We start from the raw sequence: 22,202 nt of genomic DNA on the forward strand, positions 1-22,202 counted from the left end.
TTTCATGATGACGTCTGTTTGCCAAATACCTCTTTCAAGGGAAGCATTTCCAACCTAACATTTGTCAAACCTCTTTTGTTAACTTGTTGACAAGAGTTAACTTGTCAGCTTTTAAAATGGCTTGCAGTTGCTATCCACGTCCCTCGATGGAAATGTGCAAAGTGTGAGTTACCCCCTTTCACAAAGGATCTTGTCAAGGGTGCTGACTTCAACTTGACTGCCTCTCCTGGGGGAAAAAAATCTACCTTCTGGAAACTTAAGTGATGAGTATTCCATCATAATTCTGCTTCAAAGAAATAAAAGAGGTCGAAGAGACAACCACCATCAAATAAAGAGTTAACAGGTAATTGTATAACTCAGCAACAGTTTAAAAACACAACGGAGCATGTAGGATGTGAGCTTCAACGACCCAACCAAGCTCATCATTTTATGTTAACCGGCAACTCAATGACACCAGCCAACACGTTCCCCTGTGGAAGGCACGAAAGATGAAGAGACAGCAGCTTCCACCTGAGACATGATGAAGGGGCCGTGATTAATGCCCAAAATGTTACTCCAAAGAGCAGTCTCTGAAGAACTATACCTCACCATCCTTCCAGCCACACCCCTCCTGCTTAATGGAACAAGTTCCCATCTTCATGAAGCTAAGTCATCTCCAAGTATTTTAATTCTGCTGACACACTGAATTCATTGTTTTCTTTCAAGTATCCATGTCTCCTCTTGGAGTCCATTAGAGCCTATAAATCAGACCATCCATCCTCTCTGCCCTAGACTCAGAAGAACTTAAGGACGTGCTCTGATGAAGGTCACCGTGAATGCCGATCACAGACGTGAATGAAAAGAAAATATTCCGGTAAGTTTTTTAGTTCTTTATTCCTCTCATTTAGGTAATGGGTTAACTGGTTAGAAAAAAGGGGTTGGGGTGGGGGAAGGAGGAGGAGGTTCACAGGCGTTTTAAGTGCCAAAACCAAAAGTATGTTTTCATGGTAGTTTAAAGATAGACAGATAAATACATATCCGCAACACACAGACACTGATAAATATATAAGTAAGGATTCTTTTTAATAAAGGGGAAGTATGCGGCTTAAACAACAGAGACGAAGTGAAAATTAGGAACTATAATAAGTTTTAGACTAGAAGATCAAAAACTAAGGCAATGAATGTGAAATTTGCTTTTTTAAAAAAACTATGAGTATCATGAATAAACTGCCGCCCCCCGAAGGCTACCACATGTAAAACGTTTTTAAAAAGTAGCCAAATACCTGCTAATTTGCATAATATTTTTCAGATAGGATACTAAAAATCCCCTAATTATGAAATGGCTGCTTCAAACAAAGAGTTGAGTTGGGTTCTAATTGTATGAGGATATACTTAATATAATACAGATCTATTCATATAAAGGAGGCCCTTAATTTTGAAAATCAGTCTGTGTTAATCTGGTGAAACACAATAGCGGCATTTTTGTGCAGTTTTTTTTTTTTTTTTAAATGACTAAGAGTTTGACTTATTGTCTTATCAGCTAACAGTCCATATTTTGGGCTAGTATGTTTGACAAAGGGGTGACGACAGCTGCTACAGGAGAATGAGAGAAGGACAAAAAAACTGAAATACCCAAAGTAACCAACCTTCTTCTCCTTCCCAAGGAGGAGAGAAGAGAACTCACAGCAGGCCTCTGCCCTAGCATAGCTCATGTACCTTGTGACCTCCCAGCAGAGGATCATGTAGATGCCCCTAAAAGCAGCCGTTATGGAACCAGCTGGTCCCCATGGAAAGGAGGCAATGGCTCTCCGGTGCTTACTGAAGCTGCTGCTGCTTCTTTTTTTTTTTTTTTTTGAAACACGGTTTCACTATGTCACCCAGGCTGGAGTGCAGTGGCGCCATCTATCTCAACTCACTGCAACCTCCACCTCTCAGGTTCAAGCGATTCTCCTGCCTCAGCCTCCCAAGTAGCTGGGATTACAGGCACCCACCACCACACTCGGCTAATTTTTGTATTTTGAGTAGAAATGGGGTTTCACCATGTTGGCAAGGCTGGTCTTGAACTCCTGGCCTCAAGTTATTCACCCTCCTCATGGTGAATCACCCCACAATTCACCCCAAAGTGCTGGGATCATAGGCGTGAGCCACCGCACCCAGCCTACTGAAACTTTTTAATGTTGACTTAACTGCATAAAAGGTAATCCAAGGCTCCATGAGGAAATGAAACAAAAAGTTAGCAGACACATTGCTTAGACTATGCCAACCCCCCAAAATAGGATGCTAATAACAGACATAAAAACAGATATACCAATTATGTTATAGATACCTCTCATTTATCCAGAATCCTAACCACATACAAATCAGTTAAAATAGTCTGTAACAGTGCAGAATGGTGATTAATTGCCTAATAATTACTTTGAGGTAATACAAAATCCAGAAACTCACAATTTAATCTTTTAAAATTAAAAGCACTTTCATATGCAATGTATTCTCATCCTCTGTAAATTATAAACTGATCTATGGAAAACTAAAAATTGTTAACCAGAATAATAAACAGAGAATTTCCTCTAATTCCAGATGGCTAGGAGTTTGTTCATGCATTTTTCTGTATACTATCATATACAGAATGACTTTCTTCAAGATACCATACAAACCAAGCTCTAAATAGCTTCCTGTTTACTAAGAAAAAATTAGAGCCCATCTAAAACTCATGATAGCAATGATTAACAATTTACAAAGAAGATAAACAATCATCTGCTAATTTGTGACTATATTTTCACACATTTTCATAATTAACTAATTTCTAAGGGTGAGCTACATTCGTATTTTTTTTTAAAAAAATTGAATCTGTAATAACTGTACATATCTATATGGCTTATGAAACAATTAATACACATCCTATACCTATCTCATTTTATCCTTAAGGTAAGTCTTTAGACTTATACTGTAAGTGTCATAGTATTGTCTAAAGTAATCTAAGCCATGCTTTACATTGCTTTTATATAGGAGGATACGGTATCATTTTGGCAATTTTAGTGTATTTCATTTTAAGGCCATTGTTCTTTTTTCTTTTTTTTTTTGGGGTGGAATCTTGCTCTGTCGCCCAGGCTGGAGTGCAGTGGCACGATCTCAGCTCACTGCAACCTCTGCCTCCCTGGCTCAAGTGATTCTTGTGCCTCAGCCTCCTGAGTAGCTAGGATTACAGGTGCCCCTCCACCATGCCCAGCTAATTTTTGTATTTTTAGTTTCGCCATGTTGGCCAGGCTGATCTCAAACTCCTGACCTCAAGTGATCCACCCGCCTTGGCTTCCCAAAGTGTTGGGGTTGCAGGCGTGAGCCACCATGCTCAGGCCGGCCATTATTCTTTACAGCTTGTCTTCTCTGTTTCTGTCTGGTGGAAACATGGCCACAGCAAGTGCTAAATGTTTGACCAGGAGCATGGTGCTCAGGCTGCAAGACTGCAGAAATGCAGCCAGCCACTTCTGCGCAGAGGCTCTGCCCTGCCAATCAATCCCGACCCACTGGCCTGGCACAGATTCACAGGGTTTTCTTGAGTGTGGGACATATTTCTGATACCAAAGAAAAAAAAAAGAAAAGAAACTCTTAACTAAATGTGACCTTTAGCAATCTTCTAGCTTTCTTCCAATAGTTGGGATGTTAAATTCTCAAAAGTTGGTGCCAGGCTGGGCATGGTGGCTCATGACTGTAATCCCAGCACTTTGGAAGATGAAAGCAGGATTGCTTGACACCAGGAGTTTGAGACCAGCCTGGGCAACAAAGGGAGACCCCGTCTCTGCAAAAAATTTAAAAAATTAGCTGGGCATGGTGGTGTGCTCCTGTAGTCCCAGCTACTTGGAAGGCTGAAATGGAAGGATTGCCTCAGCCCAGGCGCTTGAGGCTGCAGTGAGCCGTGATTGTGCCACTGCACTCCAGCCCAGCAATACAGTGAGACCCTGTCTCTTAAAAAAAATAAATTAATTAATTAAAAAATAAAATTTAAAAGTTGATGTCAGACACAAAAACAGATTACATTTGACTAGGGATGTTTTTGTCTTTTTTGTATATGCTTAAAATTATACCAGATCTCAGCATTTGGGGTCAGGCAAGCATTTGATAAATGACAGTTTGTTTTGCAGCTGGGGGCTGGGATAAGGTAGGAAAATAATGATGGTACATATAACAACAGAAGCACGTGGAAGTGGCAGAATTTCTTTCAACCTTGACACATGGAGGAAGAAAGAAGCAGGAATGGTGAGGTTTTTGGGACAGTTTTGCATAGACTCCTTTCACCTGGAGTGAGGACTTGAGGTATTTGGATGCTGTGACTTCAGGCTGGCAGATTCCGCTTCCTCTCCTGCCTTTTCCTTTTCTCTAAGAGATTATCATCTCACTACAGTACAAGCTTCTCTATAATAGAATGACGCATTGCTAGTACTCTCTACTGATTTTCTAAATAAACTGCTTAACAATTTTGTTCAGAACACTTGTAATTCTTTGCATTCACAGAAGAAAAAAAATATGTTCTGATCTGAATGGTGAATTTCCTTAGTGCCATGAATATTCAACTAATTTAATACCTCAAAAATTCTCTAAAGAAAATCGGTAAAAATCCCCTTGAAAATATCAATAAAAAACAATTTACAAATAGAGACAATGACCACATGCTGTTTTTTCTTGTTTTTGTTTTTTTCTTTTCAGAAAGGGTCTTGCTCTCTCATCCAGGCTCGAGTGCAGGGCATGACCACGGCTCTGTGCAGCCTCAATCTCCTGGGCTCAAGTGATCCTCCCAACCCAGCCTCCAGAATAGCTACAATGACAAGCATGCACTACCATGCCTGGATAATTTCTTTTACTTTTTCTTTTGTAGAGATGGGGTCTTGCTATGTTGCCCAGGCTGGTCTCAAACTCCTGGGCTCAAGCAATCCTCCAGTCTCGACTTCCCCAAATGCTAGGATTACAGGTGTGAGCCACACCACACCTGGCCGACATGCAGTTTTTAATAAAACATTTTAAAATGCTAAGTGCTAACTGCCATCAATAGGATACTGTCACATAATATTTTTAAAGGCGTAATTATAAATACTATAAAATCACAGTCTACTATTTCAGAAAATCAGAGTCTACTTACTATTTGTATGTCTCAGAACGGATATACTCAAAAACATGGGACACGCCAAGCTGGAACTGGTCTGCAATGGGGGTCACCCAGGGATTGTTCTCTGCTTTGAATACCTGCTTCTGGCCAGTTAAATCCAAGTTTCCTGGGAGGAAAAAAAAAAAAAAAGTAAAGGTCACTTCATCCAATACAGATCAGGTCTGAGAAGTCCTTCTCAGTAATCACAGCCTAAGTACCCTAAATCAAACCCTAAGTGCCTCTTGGATCATTTGATGTCTTTTAAATTTCTTAACCCAAGTCATCACAGGTACACAGTCATGACAGTACCTTGGCCCCAGAAATTAAGAACAAAGGAAGGAAGAAAGAAGACAGATGGAAAAGAAAAGCAGAGCAGAGGGAAGGAGGTATTTGCTGCAGAGACAAAAATGACTTGTTCAAGATTAAGAGAAGTGATAATATGAAAACCATTTAAAATTCTATCTTGACCATGTCAGTATGCATCATGCCTTGTCCTGGCTGATCTTGGGCCCAATCTGATCAACACCACTTTTTTCACCAATCAAGAAAGCATATGAATGGAGAAAGACAGGAATATTACCCAAGCCAAACCGTTGTTACTCAAGTATAAGAGCATAAGCACATCTCGGAATCAGCCCTAAATGAATCTCATTAACATGGCAGTGATAAAGACTAATTACCTTTTAAAATCATTCCTCATTTCATTCTCCAGCAATCTGGAAGGTCAGATACTAATATTACTTTATAGGTGAAGAAATGGAAACTTAAGGAAATTAACTAATATGCCCAAGATCAGAAAAAGCCAGCATGAAGATTTCAAGCTGATGCTCAATCTCATACACCTTCTACAGTGTCTGGTGAGGCCATCAGATTACATACCAATCTAGATAAGGTTGAGTTAATGAAGGTAGCATAAAAAAGCCAGCAAGCATGCCTCATCTGGATATCCTCTGTTAATGACCAGTTGACTGTTTTTTTTTTCTTTTTGATATATTCAAAAATGGAAAAGGCAATGTGTGAAAGAACTTCCTAAAATGTGCTCGCCTATGAAAGCAAGAAGCAGAGAAAGAGAGGTTAGGCAGCAGGGATATATGTGAAGGTCTGTCCCTAAAAGTCCTACTGAGGAAATCAATTTTCAGACTTCTCGTCCATGGCCTGGTACTGTTTGAACCTAGAGACACAGCAAAGATTTTTGCTAAGACACAACCGAAGTTACGTGCTGTTGCTGTTCCCAGGTTCTACTGCCTATGTTTTCATAGATGGTAACTCAGGAAAATGAAAACATATCCTGGGATGCAAGTATAGCACAAAGCAAATCACTGCCTAGCTGATATGAGCTTTGGAAATGAAAGGATAAATGAATTTTTTTATGCGGAAGATAATGCAATATTGCTTGTTAAAACAAAATAATAGATACTTTGAATCTTTCCTTTTTGTTCTATGAACTTGCAACTATTCAGAAAAACAAAGAAAAGAAAAACGACTACAATTTCACAAAATCTTTTTAAGAAAACAGACACTACTAAATATCAAGAGAGAGTAATTCATCATCTTTCCAAAGCTACTAAGAATTTGTTGGCGCTTGGTACAAAAATAAGCAGATCCATTTCTCTCCAAGATTATCAATGTTGTCAATTTCCTCATCTTAATGGTTAAACATCGTTAGTCAGATATTAAGTCACTTGGGAAATTAGTGAGCTTGATTCTCTAAACCATGAGTCAGAAAGCTGCCTAGGGCGAATGAAAACCCAGGGGTGGTATGCATTCTGCTTAGCTGAGTATCTCACCTGGGTTTCATCTTGTTGGCAAGGGGCTGCCATTGATCTTTGTTTTTATCTTTACTTAGGGAGGGGGTTTTTAGAGTCCCAAGAATGAAACTGACCCCTTGTTTACATTTCTCTATAATTCTTATTTCCTCTTAAAATCTAGTTTGCTGCACTTAATTTATCTTGCCTTCCATATAATTCCTTCATGGTTTTTTCCTCCAATTTTTCCTTTTCCTAAAAATGAATATAATATACATTCCTGGAAAGAAGCCATCCATTTAAAAACAAGTCTATTTCTGATGTGTCGTATTTTATGTGCACGATGGTATGTTGCCCATTGTGCACAGGGGGCAGGACTAGTAAGGGAAGGGGTTACAAACCGGACAACAGTGACCACGGTGCAGCAATGCCCTCATCAGCTGGGAATGGTAGTGCTGCAGCTCAATATATCTCTCTTAAAACATTCACCTGAGAAACAACCTAAGCTTACATCTTGTCATCTTCCTGCCTCTAATCTCTGCCCACAGACATCAGCATGAATCAACTATGAAAAAAATAAACTTGAGGTGTTTGGAAAAAATATGGGTATTCTTGGCCAGGAGTGGTGGCTGATGCCTATAATCCCAGCACTTTGGGAGGCCGAGGCTGGTGGATCACTTGAGGTCAGGAGTTCGACACCACATGGCAGTTTGGCCAACATGGCAAAACCCAGCCTCTGCTAAAAATACAAAAATTAGCCAGGCACAGTGGTGCGCACCTGTAGTCCCAGCCTCTTGGGAGGCTGAGGCAGGAGAACTGCATGAACCTGGGAGGCGGAGGTTGCAGTGAGCCCAGATGGCACCACTGCACTCCAGCCTGGGTAACAGAGCAAGACTGTCTTAAAAAAAAAAAAAAAAAAAGAAAAAGAAAAAATATGTGTATTGCAAAGTAGATGAAAAAAAAGCAGCAGAAGCCATGAAAAGTATAAACTACATATTTATGGAATAGGACAGAAATGAATTCCTAAGCTAAGGGGATTTTCTAGTTAGTGAGTATTTTGCCCTAAATATCTTTCCTTCTAATGCAAAATTGGTTATCCTAATGAGAAATATAGTCAGAACTTCTAGTTGGTAGAATTTTATTCTGTTGAAGAAGCGTCCAGGATTTTCAATCATTTACACAACTGCTTTGCTTTTAACATCTGGTTCAGAGGGGGGATTGCAGGAACACACCTTTTTTTTTTTTTTTTACTTTGGGAAGAGGGAGAAGAGGAGGGAAGTCAGCTACATTTGGGCACAGAGCAGCATTTCTCACCACACTGTATTTTCAGGGCCCTTGGCAAGCATGAGAACAACGTGGAGCAGGGAAAGGATCCGGGAAGGATGACACACACAAGTCTCAGCTATTTCAAATTTTCCCTGGGAAGACTTGCTTGGGATAATGAGGGGAAGAGACTCCTCTTTTCTAGCCTGCATCACAAGCTCCCTTCCGCCGAGTCCCAAGCCTTGCCCGATCATCCGAAACTGAAGGTATGTTATGAGTAAAGCTGGTTTTAAAGACCCCTCCTTGAACTTAAGGAATAGGTACGTATTTCTGCGGGAAAGAAGCATTCGTGTTCTACTAGTGACAGCCTGCAAAACCACTCTGGAACGCACACAGCCTCTTGTTAACTTATTAACAGCATCTTACTAAGTATGCAGTCTTTTCAGTGGTAATCCTCTGAAAATAATGTACTAAAGTTCTATGCTCCCTGACTGCCACTCATGGAAGGAGAATAATGCCAAGAAAGGTCAGCCATGTTCTCTGGGCCCTTTTGTCTGAAGCCTGTAACCCCCTGGAGATCTGTCAATCCCAAGTGATGTCTCTATTTAGGTGCTGTCAGTGGAGACGGCAGAGGCATCACAGATTGCTAATGACGGCTGCTAACTGGAGCACACAGGAGACGCTGGATGCGAGCTAGACATACTCCCTTAAGGGAAAAGGAGTCACATGCTGATGTCTACAAGTCAGAGTTAACAGAAAGGACCACAGGCTATTCACGATCATCTTCACTTACATCACTTCCAACCCATCTGCATATTTTAGCTGGGATGGGGAGTGGGAAGGAGGGGACAGATGACTGGGTTACCCTCCCCACCCTCATTTACTTACTTCAGTATCAAGCAATGCTACTAAATTAAATCCACAAGTGCTTCCTAAAGCTACATGAACTTAAGAGCCTAATAGAAAAGAATGATTAGGGTTCACTGGGGAAAAAAAAGAAAAGAAAAAAGCTTCTTGTATGATGTTGTTCTTTCTTTTTAACAAAGAGCCATGAAACCCAGGTATAATGTCCGTGGCAAACCTTAAAGGAGGAAACTATTATAAATGACAGAAATGGAAACTGCGCGAGCGAAACAGAGCAATGTCTCTTTGGAGTTAGAACTGGGACTTGCTATAATAGGGCATGCTTGTTTTGTTTTTCAACTTAATGTCGCCGGTGGATAACACAATACCTGTTTCTGTAGCGCTGCAATCCTCCCAGCAAGTGATTTGTCTCTGGGTTCTCTTGCCTCACTCTGCACCAGTTGGGGATGAAGCAATTTCAGAAGAGGGTTAATATAATTAGAGTAAAGCTGGCCATTATATTGTGTGAAAAGATGACACCCGACTCATACTGGCCTAGCAACAAGTTACCATTGCCTCGGCAGAGCCCGTCTGTCAGCTGTCGGAGGTAGGTTCCCTTTTAAGTAATAACATGCAGGAAGCATCTCACCCCGCTGTCAGTCAGCCTGCAATCGCTCTGACGCCACACGCTTCAGTGCGTTGAGTTAGGAGCCCTCACCCATCCCCTTTATTAGAAGGCTGAGCGGCGCTCTGGTGGTGTTCTAACAAGGATCAGGCAGCAGGATTAAGCACTGTGACAAAGAGGATCTAATAAGCTAGAAAGTGGTGCATCTACAGACACGCTGGCTGGCTCCCAGACACAGATTCACTTTGCTCACTCCTCAGTCGGAAGGCGCAGGCCACTGGGGAAGCCAGGCAGCGCCGTGATTAGCAGTGACCCTCTGACCGATGCTGCTATGAAGATCGTATATCACTCAGAGGCTTATTCTGCAATTGCAAATTGGATTTTCCATTTTATTACCTGCAAAAGGACCACATATGCTTCTTTCCAAAGCCTCTAGTACAGCAAGCTTTGCCATGCAACTGCAATTGTGTAAACATTAAATCATGCAAAACACTCACTCTCCTTGCTGGTTATAAATGTGATTGAATGCAATAGACAATTGCAGCCCCATTAATAAGCATGCTCATTTTCACTTATGGAAATTGGTTGTTTCCATAATCACACTCTAAGAATTCTTCCTGAGGATTCAAAATCCTGAAACATGTGGCTAGCAGCACCATTTATCACATAGTAAGCAATCGAGGCGATCTGGGCAAATTTTTCACGTCATCAAAGTAGCATTCCCTCTCTTCCTAATTTCAAAATGGTACCACAGAGAGCTTTTTTAAATTAATGCACTCCAAAAGCCATGCTCTCGCATTCACTCATAAATATCTAAGATTGTGGTCTAACAAGGTAAAACTAAAAAAAAGTGGCTGATTGGGTATAGTCCATCATTACTATACTAGATTTGTCCAAAACCAAGCAATTGATTTGCTCAGAAAGGATCGAGATGGGACATAATAACAGCTGAAAGATCACCTCCTCTCTGCGGCGAATCCTCACATGGAAGCGAACCACAAATGACTCCAATACAAAATAAAAGCTACATTTAGGGACTCTCCCACATAGACAAAGATTCTACACATAAGTCTCCATAATTCTCATTATCATGTGCTAGGCTACTAATTATAGCAGTGCATGATTACAGACAAATGGCCGACTCTGGAAAGTTCCTACTTTTTCACTTCTTTAGGAACACACTTTACTGAGTGGAAAATGATCAGAAGGCCTATAAAATGCTCATATTGTAATAGACAGTGTCTGCAGTAACTAAACATTGGAAACAACTGGAAATTTCATTACCAGGTGATAAGCAGAATAATGTGCTATAGCCATACTGTGAAATGCTATTCAGTTATTAAAATAGAGTTATTTGTATGCACTGACCTGGAGGGAGGTCTGTAACTATAATTAAAACAATGAGGATCTACCAAGCTTGCTATCAACCAATTTTTGAAAAAATACAGTAGAAATCCATATATGTATATGACTAAATGTTTATGTGTAAAAGAAGAAAAGGATAATATTAAGTTTTTAAGGTTGATTTTCTCAAATAAGGGAAATATTAATGTTGGTTTTCTCAAATTAAGGTAGGGCAGGAGGTTGAACTGGCAGAGCAAAGGATAAACATTAATTACCGATTTGGAGAATTCCATGTTAACAGTATGGATTATTTTCATAATTAAAAAAGATTAAAGTACATTGAAAGGGAATGGTCAAAAACAAATTCAAAGCACATGGTGCACACTAATTGGTACAAAACAGTATCCTTTAATTTAAGTATAGCCTATTGCAGCGAACATCATGCTTGTGGCCCATTCTCTTCTGTCTGCGTAGTAGATGACGGTCTAAAAACCTAAGTGGAATGAGAATCTAGGTCTGAGGTTGCTTTTCTTTCTGTGCATCATCAATGCAATGTAAGCTGGGATGTCTCATGACAGCTCTCAAATTTATTCTGTGGGGAACGCAAGGCCACACTGTCATTCTGACAACTGTCTGCTTGGCCTTTCAAGCAACACATTTTTAAAAGAGGCATTCTGTACATTTAATGCATGCATTGCATTGCTGCTTTAAGATACATACTAAAATAAACGGCTACTCTTCGGATCTAGTCGGGGAAGATAGTACAACTTACACACACACACACACACAAAAAGATTTAAAAAGAGAAAACCACCACCCTACCAAATGGTTCCAACACAAGCAGCACCTGATTTAAGTGTGTGCTGGTGTGAAGAGGCCCAGAAGCCCTTATGCCAAAGAAGAAAAATAGCATTTTACATTGCTTCCATCTGATGCTCTTCTTGGCCATTTGATATCTGTGGTCCAGGTTAAGAAGGGATAGAAAAAGCTCTCAGTTGCTTATAAATATAATTAACCAGCAACAGAACAGTGCCATCCTCAACAGTCACCTCCAAGGTTGCCTTATGTTACAAGTTGAAATGGCTGTTAAGTAAATCATTTATGTTTTAAACCTGGCATTCATTTAGGATTTCTCAATCATTCTTCTAAATGTGGGAGGCAATCTTGTTTTTCCTTGCCAGATTTCCTTTTTATTGCTCAGGTAATGTTAGGACATAATGGACAAAAGTCTGGTGGATCTGGCTCCTGATCTCAAGAACGATTCACTGACTTGGGCAAATCCCAGAGTGAAAGAATTGAAGATGGGAAGCCTCTGCCTAGATTTCAGAGAATGTAGGGAAAAGCCTGGATGTCCAGGCAGAAGCCTGCTGCAGGGGCAGAGCCCTCATGGAGAACCTCTACTAGGGCAGTGTGAAGGAGAAATATGGGGTTGGAGCACAGACACACAGTCTCCACTGAGGAACTGCCTTACTGGAGCTATCAGTGGAGGGCCACCAACCTCTAGACCAGAGAATGGTAGATCCACTGACAGGCTGAACCCTGCACCGGGAAAAGCTGCAGGCACTCAACGCCAGCCCAATAGAGCAGTCACAGGAGCTAAACACTGCAAGGCCACAGGGAGCCATCCAGGGCTTTGGAAGGCCATCTCTTGAATTAGAGTGCCCTAAATGTGGAACATGGAGTCAAGGGAGATAATTTTGATGTCTTAAGATTTAATGACTGCTGTGCTGGGTTTTGAACTTCCATGGGAGCTGTAGCCCCTTTCTTTTGGCCAATTTCTCCCTACTGGAACAGGAGTATTTACCCAATGCCTATACCTCCACTGTATCTTGAAAGTAACAAACTTATTTTTTATTTTATAGGTTCACAGGTGGAAGGGACCAGCCTTGTCTGAGGTGAGACTTTGGACTTTTGAGTTAATGCTGGAATGAGTTAATACTTTGGGGGACAGTTGGGAAGGCATGATTATATTTTGCAATGTAAGAAGAATACGAGATTTGGAGGGGCCAGGGGCAGAATGATATCGTTTGGATCTGCAACCCTGCCCAAGTCACAGGTCGAACTGCAAACCTCAATGTCGGAGGGAGGCCTGGTGTGAGGTGGCAGGATCATAAGAGTAATCCTTCATGAATGATTTAGCAACATCCCTCTGGTGCTGTTCTAGTGACAGCAAGTAATCACAAAATCTAGTTGTTTAAAAGTGTGGGGCACCTCCCTACTTCCTTTCTTGCTCCTGCTCCTACCATGTGAGTCATCTCACTCCCCCTTTGCCTTCTGCCATGATTTTAAGTTTCCTGAGGCCTCCCCAGAAGCCGAGCAGATGCCAGCATCATGCTTCCTATACGCCATGCAGAACTCTGAGCCAATTAAACCTCTTTTCTTTATAAATTACCCAGTCTAAGGCATTTCTTTATAGCAGTGCGAGAACAGACTAATACAGCAGCGCTGGTTGTGTTAGAGGAATGGACAAACATTTTCCCTACATTGCTGGTTAGAATCCCAACTGGCACCTCTTCTCTGAAAAGCAATTTGGCAATTTCTATTAAGAGTTGTAAAAATGTTCATACTGTTTGACCTGGTAATTCCACCCTAGTAATAAATTTATGCTGAGGAAATACTCATATTAACAATGATTTATGAATACAGATTTTCAACTGAGTGTTGCTTATGTCCTTCTGAACAACTAGAAACAACTCAGATGTCTAGGGGGTTGGTTCATAATTATGAGAAATTCAGAGCATGGTATAATATGTAGCCATATGATTAAAAATGTTTTCAAATAAAATTTAATGACATGGGGCAATGGTCATGACATAATATTGAAGGTCAAAATGAAGGCTGTAAAACTTATACAGCATGATCTTAACTTTTTAAAACACCATAAATATATACACAGGTGTATAGGAAAAAGACTAGAAGAAATACACATATAAGTGTATATGCATATGAACAGAGAAAAGACTGGAAAAAAATCTCAGAATTTAAAGTGGTTATTTTTGGATGACAGATCATAAATGCTACCCTTTTCTGTTTCCCAGATTTATTGAAGCAGGCGTTCTCAAACTTGAGTGTGCATCAGAATATTTTTTACAGAATGACTACAACTTTCAGAGTTTTTAGTTTCATAGGTCTTGGGTGAAGCCCTAGTGTTTGCATTTCTAACAAGTTCTTAGTGGATGATGGTGTTTCTGGTCGAAGGACCACACTCTAAAAGAAAATCAAATCCCTTTTCTTTCACAAGGATAAAATTTTTAACATTAGAACTTTAAAATTTTAAATAAAAGAAAAAATTAAATCTATTTTGAGTACTGAAAAAGAAATCTGAATTTTTAGATACTATCACAAGTTCTACAAAGGATAAAAACCCACCAACTGGAGAATCATCATTATCATAATAATATTGGTTTTTATTTGTTATACATGTACCATATACCAGGTATCATTTCAGGAGCTTTGCATACATTATTCCAGGGTGTCACAATAATCTTGCATGGAAGGCATTATTATGATCTCATCTTAAAATTAAGAAGCAGCAACTACCATTTTGGGGGTTTAGGATTCATACTCAAGGTCATGTGACTAGTAGGCAGCCAGGCAGGTATTTAAAAACCAATTTATCTGGCTCTTTCAGAGGCCTTGGTCTTTCCAGTACATGACACTTAACAGATTTTCTCCCTCCTTTCAAAAGGTATTGAATGTTGTTGGTATAATCAATAATGTGAGATGATTTAGGAGCACTGGGGAGTTATACACAAAAACAAGTCACTCACCTCCCTCACAGGGCCCAGAATTCTGTCATCAGAATCATTCCCTTTGGGCTGAAAGCCCTATTACCTGCAGAAATTTTATTTTTAAATTAAAACACCCTAGTGGGGTAATGCATTAGGTGAATAAACTTTCTTTTCTTTTTGATTAGTTTTTTTGGTTCTACTTTAAATTGGTTATTTTTAAAAAAAAAATATACTCTGCTTTTGTTAGTTGACTGGTTAATTTTTCCCCCACTTTTTATTTGCATTAAAATACACATAGGATAAAAATTATCATTTTCATGATTTTTAAGGGTATGGTTTGGTGATATTAATACATTTGTAATTTTGTGCAAACACCACTGTACCATCTGCCTCCATAACTTTTTTTCATCTTGTAAAACCTTAATTCTAAAACCATACAACAATAACTCCCCATTTCTCCTTTCCCTTATCTCTTGGCAACCACCATTCCGTTTATCTCTGTGATTTTGACTGTTCTAAGTATCTCATATACATGGAATAATACAGCATTTTTACTTTTGGACTGGCTTATTTCACTTCATATAATTTCCTCAAGGTTCGTCCATGTTGTAGCATATGTCAAAATTAACTTCCTTTTAAAGGCTAATATTCCACTGTATATACAGTCATCTCTCAGTATCCATGGGGGACAGGTTCCAGGACCCCTGTGGATGTCAAAATCCACAGATGCTCAAGACTCTCATATAAAATAGTGTAAATTTTCATATAACCTATACACATCCTCTGTATGCTTTAAATAATCTCTACATTATTTATAATACAATGTAAATGCGACATAAATGATTTTATACTATATTTTAAAATATGTATCTTTAAAATTGTTGTTCTGCTATTTTTGTTTTTTTTCCCCATGCATTTTATTCATTTTTTTGAGACAGAGTCTCGCTCTGTCACACAGGCCGGAGTGCAGAGGCGTGATCTCAGCTCACTGCAACATCTGCTTCCCAGTTCAAACGATTTTCCTGCCTCAGCCTCCTAAGTAGCTGAGACTACAGGCGAGTGCCACCACACTCAGCTAACTTTTGTATTTTTTAGTAGAGATGGGGTTTCACCATGTTGGCCAAGCTGGTCTTGAACTCCTGACCTCAAATGATCAGCCCACCTCGGCCTCCCAAAGTGCTGGGATTACAGGAGTGAGCCACTGCACCCAGCCCCCACACATTTTATTTATTTATTGGCTGATTCTTTTTTGAGAGATGCTGTCTCTGTTGCACAGGCTGGTGGTGGACTTCTTGGCTCAAGCAATCCTCCTACCTCAGTCTCCTGAGTAGCTGGGATTATAGGCACACACCACCACACCCAGCCCAAATGTTTTTGATCTGTGGTTGGTTGAATCCATGAATGCAGACTCTGTGGATAAGAAGGGCCAAATGTAAACACCATATTTTGCTTATCCATTCATCTGTTGATGTACATGTGTGCTGCATTCACATTTTAGCTACTGTGAACAATGCTGCTATAAATATGGCTGTACACATATCTTTTTGAGACCGTTTTCAATTATTTCGGGAATATACTCAGAAGTGAAACTGCTGGATCGTATGGTAGTTTTAATTTTTCGAGAAACTGTCATACAATTTTCCATTTCCACCAACAGTGCACAAGGGTTCCCAACCTCATCTTTTTAATATTTGTAAATTTTTTTATAGTAACCACCCTAATGGATATGAAATTATATAGCATTGTAGTTTTCACTTGCACTTCCCTAATGACTAGAGATGTTGAACATTTTTTCATGTGCTTATTGGCCATTTATGTATCTTCCTTGGGAAAAAGTTATTCAAGTCCCTTGCCATTTTTCAACTGGGTTGTGTTTTTTATTGTTGCTGCTGTTGAGTTTTAGTTCTCTATATACTCTAAATTTTAATCCTTTATCAGATATACAATTTACAAATATTTTCTCTCATTCCATGGGTGGTCTTTTTAGAAAAAATAATTTTAGAAAATTTTAGAAAAAATTTTAATTGACACAGTGAAATTATACATACTTATGGGGGTACAATTTGATGTTTTGATACCTATCTATGCTATATAATTATCCAATCTGGGTGGCTAGTATTCTTCACCTCATGCACTTATTTCTTTGTGGTGGGAACATTTGAAAGCCTCTCTTCTAGCTGTTTCCTAATATACAATATTTCACTGTTAGTTACAGTCACTCTACTGTGTAACAGAACATCAAAATTTATTCCTACTGTCTAATTGTAACTATGTATCCACTGGCCAACATCTCTGCATCCTTCCTTCTCTTCCCTCCCCTCCCAGTCTCTGATAACCACTATTCTACTTCCTGTTTCAAGGATACCAACTCTGTTTTTGTTGTTGTTAAGAAAAAAAGATCTCATATGAGTGAGATCATGTGTTATGTGTCTTTCTGTGTCTGGATTATTTCACAAAACATGACTTCCTTCAGGTTCATCCAATTGTGGCAAATGAGAAGATTTCATACTTTCATGGCTGAATAATATTCCATTATGTATATACACATTTTCTGTATTCATTCTTGCATTAATGGGCACTTAGGTTGATTATGTATCTTAGTTATTGTAAACAGTGCTGCAATAAACATGGGAGTTGAAGTTTTCTCTTCAACATAGTAATTTCTTTTGGATATATACCTAGTAATGCAATGGCTGGATTGTATGGTAGTCCTATTTTTAATTTTTTGAAGAATCTCCATACTCTTTTCCATAATGGCTAATTTACAATCCCACCAACAATGTGTTTCCCTCTCTCCACATCCTTGCCAACCCTTATTTTCTCTTTTTAACAATAGCCATGCTAACTGGAGTGAGGTGGTATTTTATCGTGGTTCTGATTTGCACTTTCTTGATGATTACTGATGTCGAGCGTTTTTTCATATACATGTTGGCCATCTGTATGTCTGCTTTTGACACATGTCTATTAAGGTAGTTTGCCCATTTTTTTAATCAGGTTTTTTTTTTTTTTTGCTGTTATGATCCTGTTATGTTCTGAATATTAACCTCTTGCCGGATACATAGTTTGTAAATATTTACTCTCATTCTCTAGGTGCCTCTTCACTCTGTTAATAGCTTCCTTTGCTGTGCAAAAGCTTTATAATTTGATGTAATCTTGTTTGTCTAGTTTTGCTTTTGTTGCCTGTTGCTTTTCAAGTCTTGTTTAAAAAACCCTTCTCCAGGTCAATGCTGTGAAAAGTTTCCTCTCTGTTTTCTTTCAGTAGTTGCATAGTTTTGGGTTTTACATTTACATTTTAATCTGTTTTGATTTTTCTTTTTTTTGGTAAGAGGTAGAGGTCTAGACTCATTCTTTTGCATGTTGATATCCAATTTTCCCAGCACCATTTACTAAAGAGATTTGTCTTTTCCTTAATGTGTGTTCTTGCTACCATTAAGAAAAATTAGTTGGCTATAGGTATGTAAATTTATTTGTCAGCTCTCTATTCTGTTCCACTGGTTTATGCGTCTGTTTTAAAGCCAGTAACATGTTTAGGTTCCCTCAACTTTGTAGTAGCATTGACCCTTGAACAACTTTTGACTTCCCCCAAAAAACTATTAATAGCCTACTATTGATCAGAAACCTTACGGATAAGATAGTCGATTAACATATTTTGTCTGTTACATACATTATATACGATATTCTTACAATAAAGCTAGAGAAAATGTCATTAAGAAAAACATAAGGAAGAGTAAATATATTTATTATTTATTAAGTGGACGTGGAGAATTATAAAGGTCTTCATCCTCATTGTCTTCCTGGTGAGTAGGCTTCCTGTTGAGGGATTTGTCTTGCTGTTTCAGGGGTGGCAGAAGCAGAAGAAAATCTACATAAAAGTGAGCCTGCACAGTTTAAATCTAAGTTCTTTAGGAGTCACTGTACATTTTGAACTTGGTTGGTGTGATACCTCCAGGTTTTTCTTTTTGCTCAGGGTTGCTTTGGCTATTTGGGACCTTTTGTGGTTCCATATGAATTTTAGGATTTTTTTTTCTATTTGTGTAAAGAATGTCATTAGTATTTTGATAGGAATTGTATCAAATCTGTAGATCATTTTAGGTGATATGGCCATCTTAACTATATTAATTCTTCCAAACCATGAAGACAAAGTAGCTTGCCATTTATTTGTGTCCTCTTCAATTTCTTTTGTTAAAGTTTTTGAGTTTCAATATAGAGAGCTTTCAATTTGGTTTTGTTTCTATTATCTTTTTTTTTTTTTAAGCTATCGTAAATGGAGCTGTTTTCTTGATTTCTTTTTCAGATAGTTAATGAACTAATATTAATAATGGTTAATATATAGAAAGACTACTGATTCTTGTATGCTGATTTTGTATCCCATAACTTTACTGAATTCATTTATTAGTTCTACCAGTTCTTTAGTAGAGTCCTTTGGTTTTTTGTCTTAATTATACTTTAAGTTTTAGGGTACATGTGCACAATGTGCAGGTTAGTTACATATGTATACATGTGCCATGCTGGTGTGTTGCACCCATTAACTCGTCATTTAGCATTAGGTATATCTCCTAATGTTATCCCTCCCCCCTCCCTCCTCCCCCCACCCCACAACAGTCCCCAGAGTGTGATGTTCCCCTTCCTCTGTCCATGTGTTCTCATTGTTCAATTCCCATCTATGAGTGAGAACATGCGGTGTTCGGTTTTTTCTCCTTGCGATAGTTTACTGAGAATGATGATTTCCAATTTCATCCATGTCCCTACAAAGGATATGAACTCATCATTTTTTATGGCTGCATAGTATTCCATGGTGTATATGTGACACATTTTCTTAATCCAGTATATCATTGTTGGACATTTGGGTTGGTTCCAAGTCTTTGCTATGGTGAATAGTGCCGCAATAAACATACGTGTGCATGTGTCTTTATAGCAGCATGATTTATAGTCCTTTGGGTATGTACCCAGTAATGGGATGGCTGGGTCAAAGGGTATTTCTAGTTCTAGATCCCTAAGGAATCGCCACACTGACTTCCACAATGGCTGAACTAGTTTACAGTCCCACCAACAGTATAAAAGTGTTCCTATTTCTCCACATCCTCTCCAGCACCTGTTGTTTCCTGACTTTTTAATGACTGCCATTCTACCTGGTGTGAGATGGTATCTCATTGTGGTTTTGATTTGCATTTCTTTGATGGCCAGTGATGATGAGCATTTTTTCATGTGTCTTTTGGCTGCATAAATGTCTTCTTTTGAGAAGTGTCTGTTCATATCCTTCTCCCACTTTTTGATGGGGTTGTTTTTTTCTTGTAAATTTGTTTGAGTTCATTGTAGATTCTGGATATTAGCCCTTTGTCAGATGAGTAGGTTGCAAAAATTTTCTCCCATTCGGTTTTCTATATGTAAGATCATGTCTGCAAACAGGACCATTTGACTTCCTCTTTTCCAATTTGGATGCCTTTTATATATTTCTCTTCCCTAATGGCCTAGGCTAGGACTTCCAGTACTATGTTGAACAGAAGTAGCAGAAGTTGGCATCCTTGTCTTGTTCCATATATTAAAAGAAAGCTTTTCCTCATTCAGTATGATGTTAGCTGTGGGTTTTTCATACATGACCTTTATTGTGTTAAGGTACATACCTTCCATAACTAATTTGTTGAGTTTTTATGAAAGAATGTTGAAGGATGTCAAATGCTTTTTCTGCATCTACTGAAATGATCATATTGTTTTTGTCTCTTTTTGTTAATGTGATGTATTACACTTATTGACTTGCATACGTTAAACTACCCTTGCATCACTGGTATGAGTAATACTTGATCACAGTGAATGATCTTTTTAATGTGCTGCTGGATTCAGTTTGTTAATATCTTATTAAGAATTTCTGCATCTATGTTCACATTACAGATATTTACCTGTAGTTTTTTTGTTGTTGTTGTTGTATCATTGTCTGGTTTCGGAATCAAGGTAATGCTGGCCTCATAAAATTTTACAAATACTCCCCGCTTATCAATTTTCTGGAATAGTTTGAGGAGAACTGTTATTAGTTCTTCTTCAAATGTTTTGTAGAATTCAGTAGTGAAGCCATCAGGTCCTAAGCTTTTCTTTGATGAAAGAATTTTTTAAATTTTTTTTATTTTTTATTATACTTTAAGTTCTGGGATGTATGTGCAGAACGTACAGGTTTGTTACATAGGTATACATGTGTCATGGTGGTTTGCTGAACCCATCAACCTGTCATCTACATTAGGAATTTCTCCAACGCTATCCCTCCTCTTATCCCCTACCCACCGACAGGCCCCGGTGTGTAATGTTCCCCTCCATGTGTCCATGTGTTCTCACTGTTCAACTCCCACTTATGAGTGAGAACATGCAATGTTTGGTTTTCTGTTTCTGTGTTAGTTTGCTGAAAATGATGGTTTCCAGCTTCATCCATGTTCCTACAAAGGACATAAACTCTTTTTTATGGCTGCACAGTATTCCACATGGTGTATATGTGCCACATTTTCTCTATCCAGGAAAAACTTTTTATAACTAATTGTCTCACTAGTTATTAGTCTGTTCAGATCTTTAATTTCTTTATAATTGAATCTCGGTAGGTTGTATGTGTCCAAGAACTTATCTATTTCTTCCATGTTATCAAATTTGTTGGCATATAGCAGCTCATAATATTCTCTATAATTTTCTGTATTTCTGTAATATCAGTTGTAACATCTCCTTTTCCATCTCTGATTTTACTTGAGTCTTAGTTTTTTTAGTCTAGCTTAAATTTTGTTGATTTTGCTTATCTTTTCAAAAAACCAACTCTTCGTTTTGTTGATCTTTTGAATGTTAATTTGTCTTCATTTCTGCTCTGAGCCTTATTCTGTCTTTCCTTCTATCAATTTTGGGTTCAGTTTGTTCTTGTTTTTCTAGTTCCTTGTGGTACGTCATTAGGTTGTTCACTAAAAATCTCTTCTTTTCTAATGTAGCTGTGTATTGCTATAAAATTCCCTCTTAGAACTGCTCTCTCGCTGTGTCTCACATGTTTTGGTAAGATGTGTTTGCATTATTTGTCTCAAAGCAATTTTTCATTTCTCTGTTAATTGACCCACTGGTTGTTGAGGGACATGTTGTTTAATTTCCACGTATTTCAAAGTATCCAAAGTTGCTCATGTTGTCGTTTTCTAGTTTCATACCATTGTGGTTAGAAAAGATACTTGATAGGATCTCTATCTCAAATCTGTTAAGATTTGTTTTGTGGCCTAGCATGTGCTCTATCCTGGAGAATATTCCATGTGCAATTGAAAAGAATTTCTATTCTGCAGCTGTTAGAATGTTCTGTAAATATCTGCTAGGTGCATTAGGTCTTTGATGCAGTTTTAGTCTGATATTTCTTTGCCAAACTTCCCTTTTATAATTTATTGCAGTTGATCTGTACCTTTATGTGCAATCATGTTTGTTTTGTACATCTGTATGTTTCAGGGTTGAGTGCATATGTATTTGTTACAATATTCTCTTGTTGAATTTATCCTTTAATCATGACATAACGACCTTTTTTCTTTTTCCAGTTTTTGACT

The 22,202-nt window shown here is 38.6% G+C and overlaps 1 protein-coding gene across 1 annotated transcript in view; it reads right to left on the reverse strand.

Annotated features, from left to right (window-relative positions):
- RSU1 (Ras suppressor protein 1) overlaps positions 1-22,202 on the reverse strand; it is a 227,357-nt gene that overhangs the window by 99,444 nt on the left and 105,711 nt on the right. Inside the window, exon 8 of the mRNA XM_001151460.8 lies at positions 5,108-5,240. Within this exon, the coding sequence (XP_001151460.4) occupies positions 5,108-5,240 (133 nt within the window). The remainder of the gene's footprint in view (positions 1-5,107; positions 5,241-22,202) is intronic.

The sequence above is a fragment of the Pan troglodytes genome, chromosome 8 (assembly GCF_028858775.2).
Source record: "Pan troglodytes isolate AG18354 chromosome 8, NHGRI_mPanTro3-v2.0_pri, whole genome shotgun sequence".
Taxonomy (NCBI): domain Eukaryota; kingdom Metazoa; phylum Chordata; class Mammalia; order Primates; family Hominidae; genus Pan; species Pan troglodytes.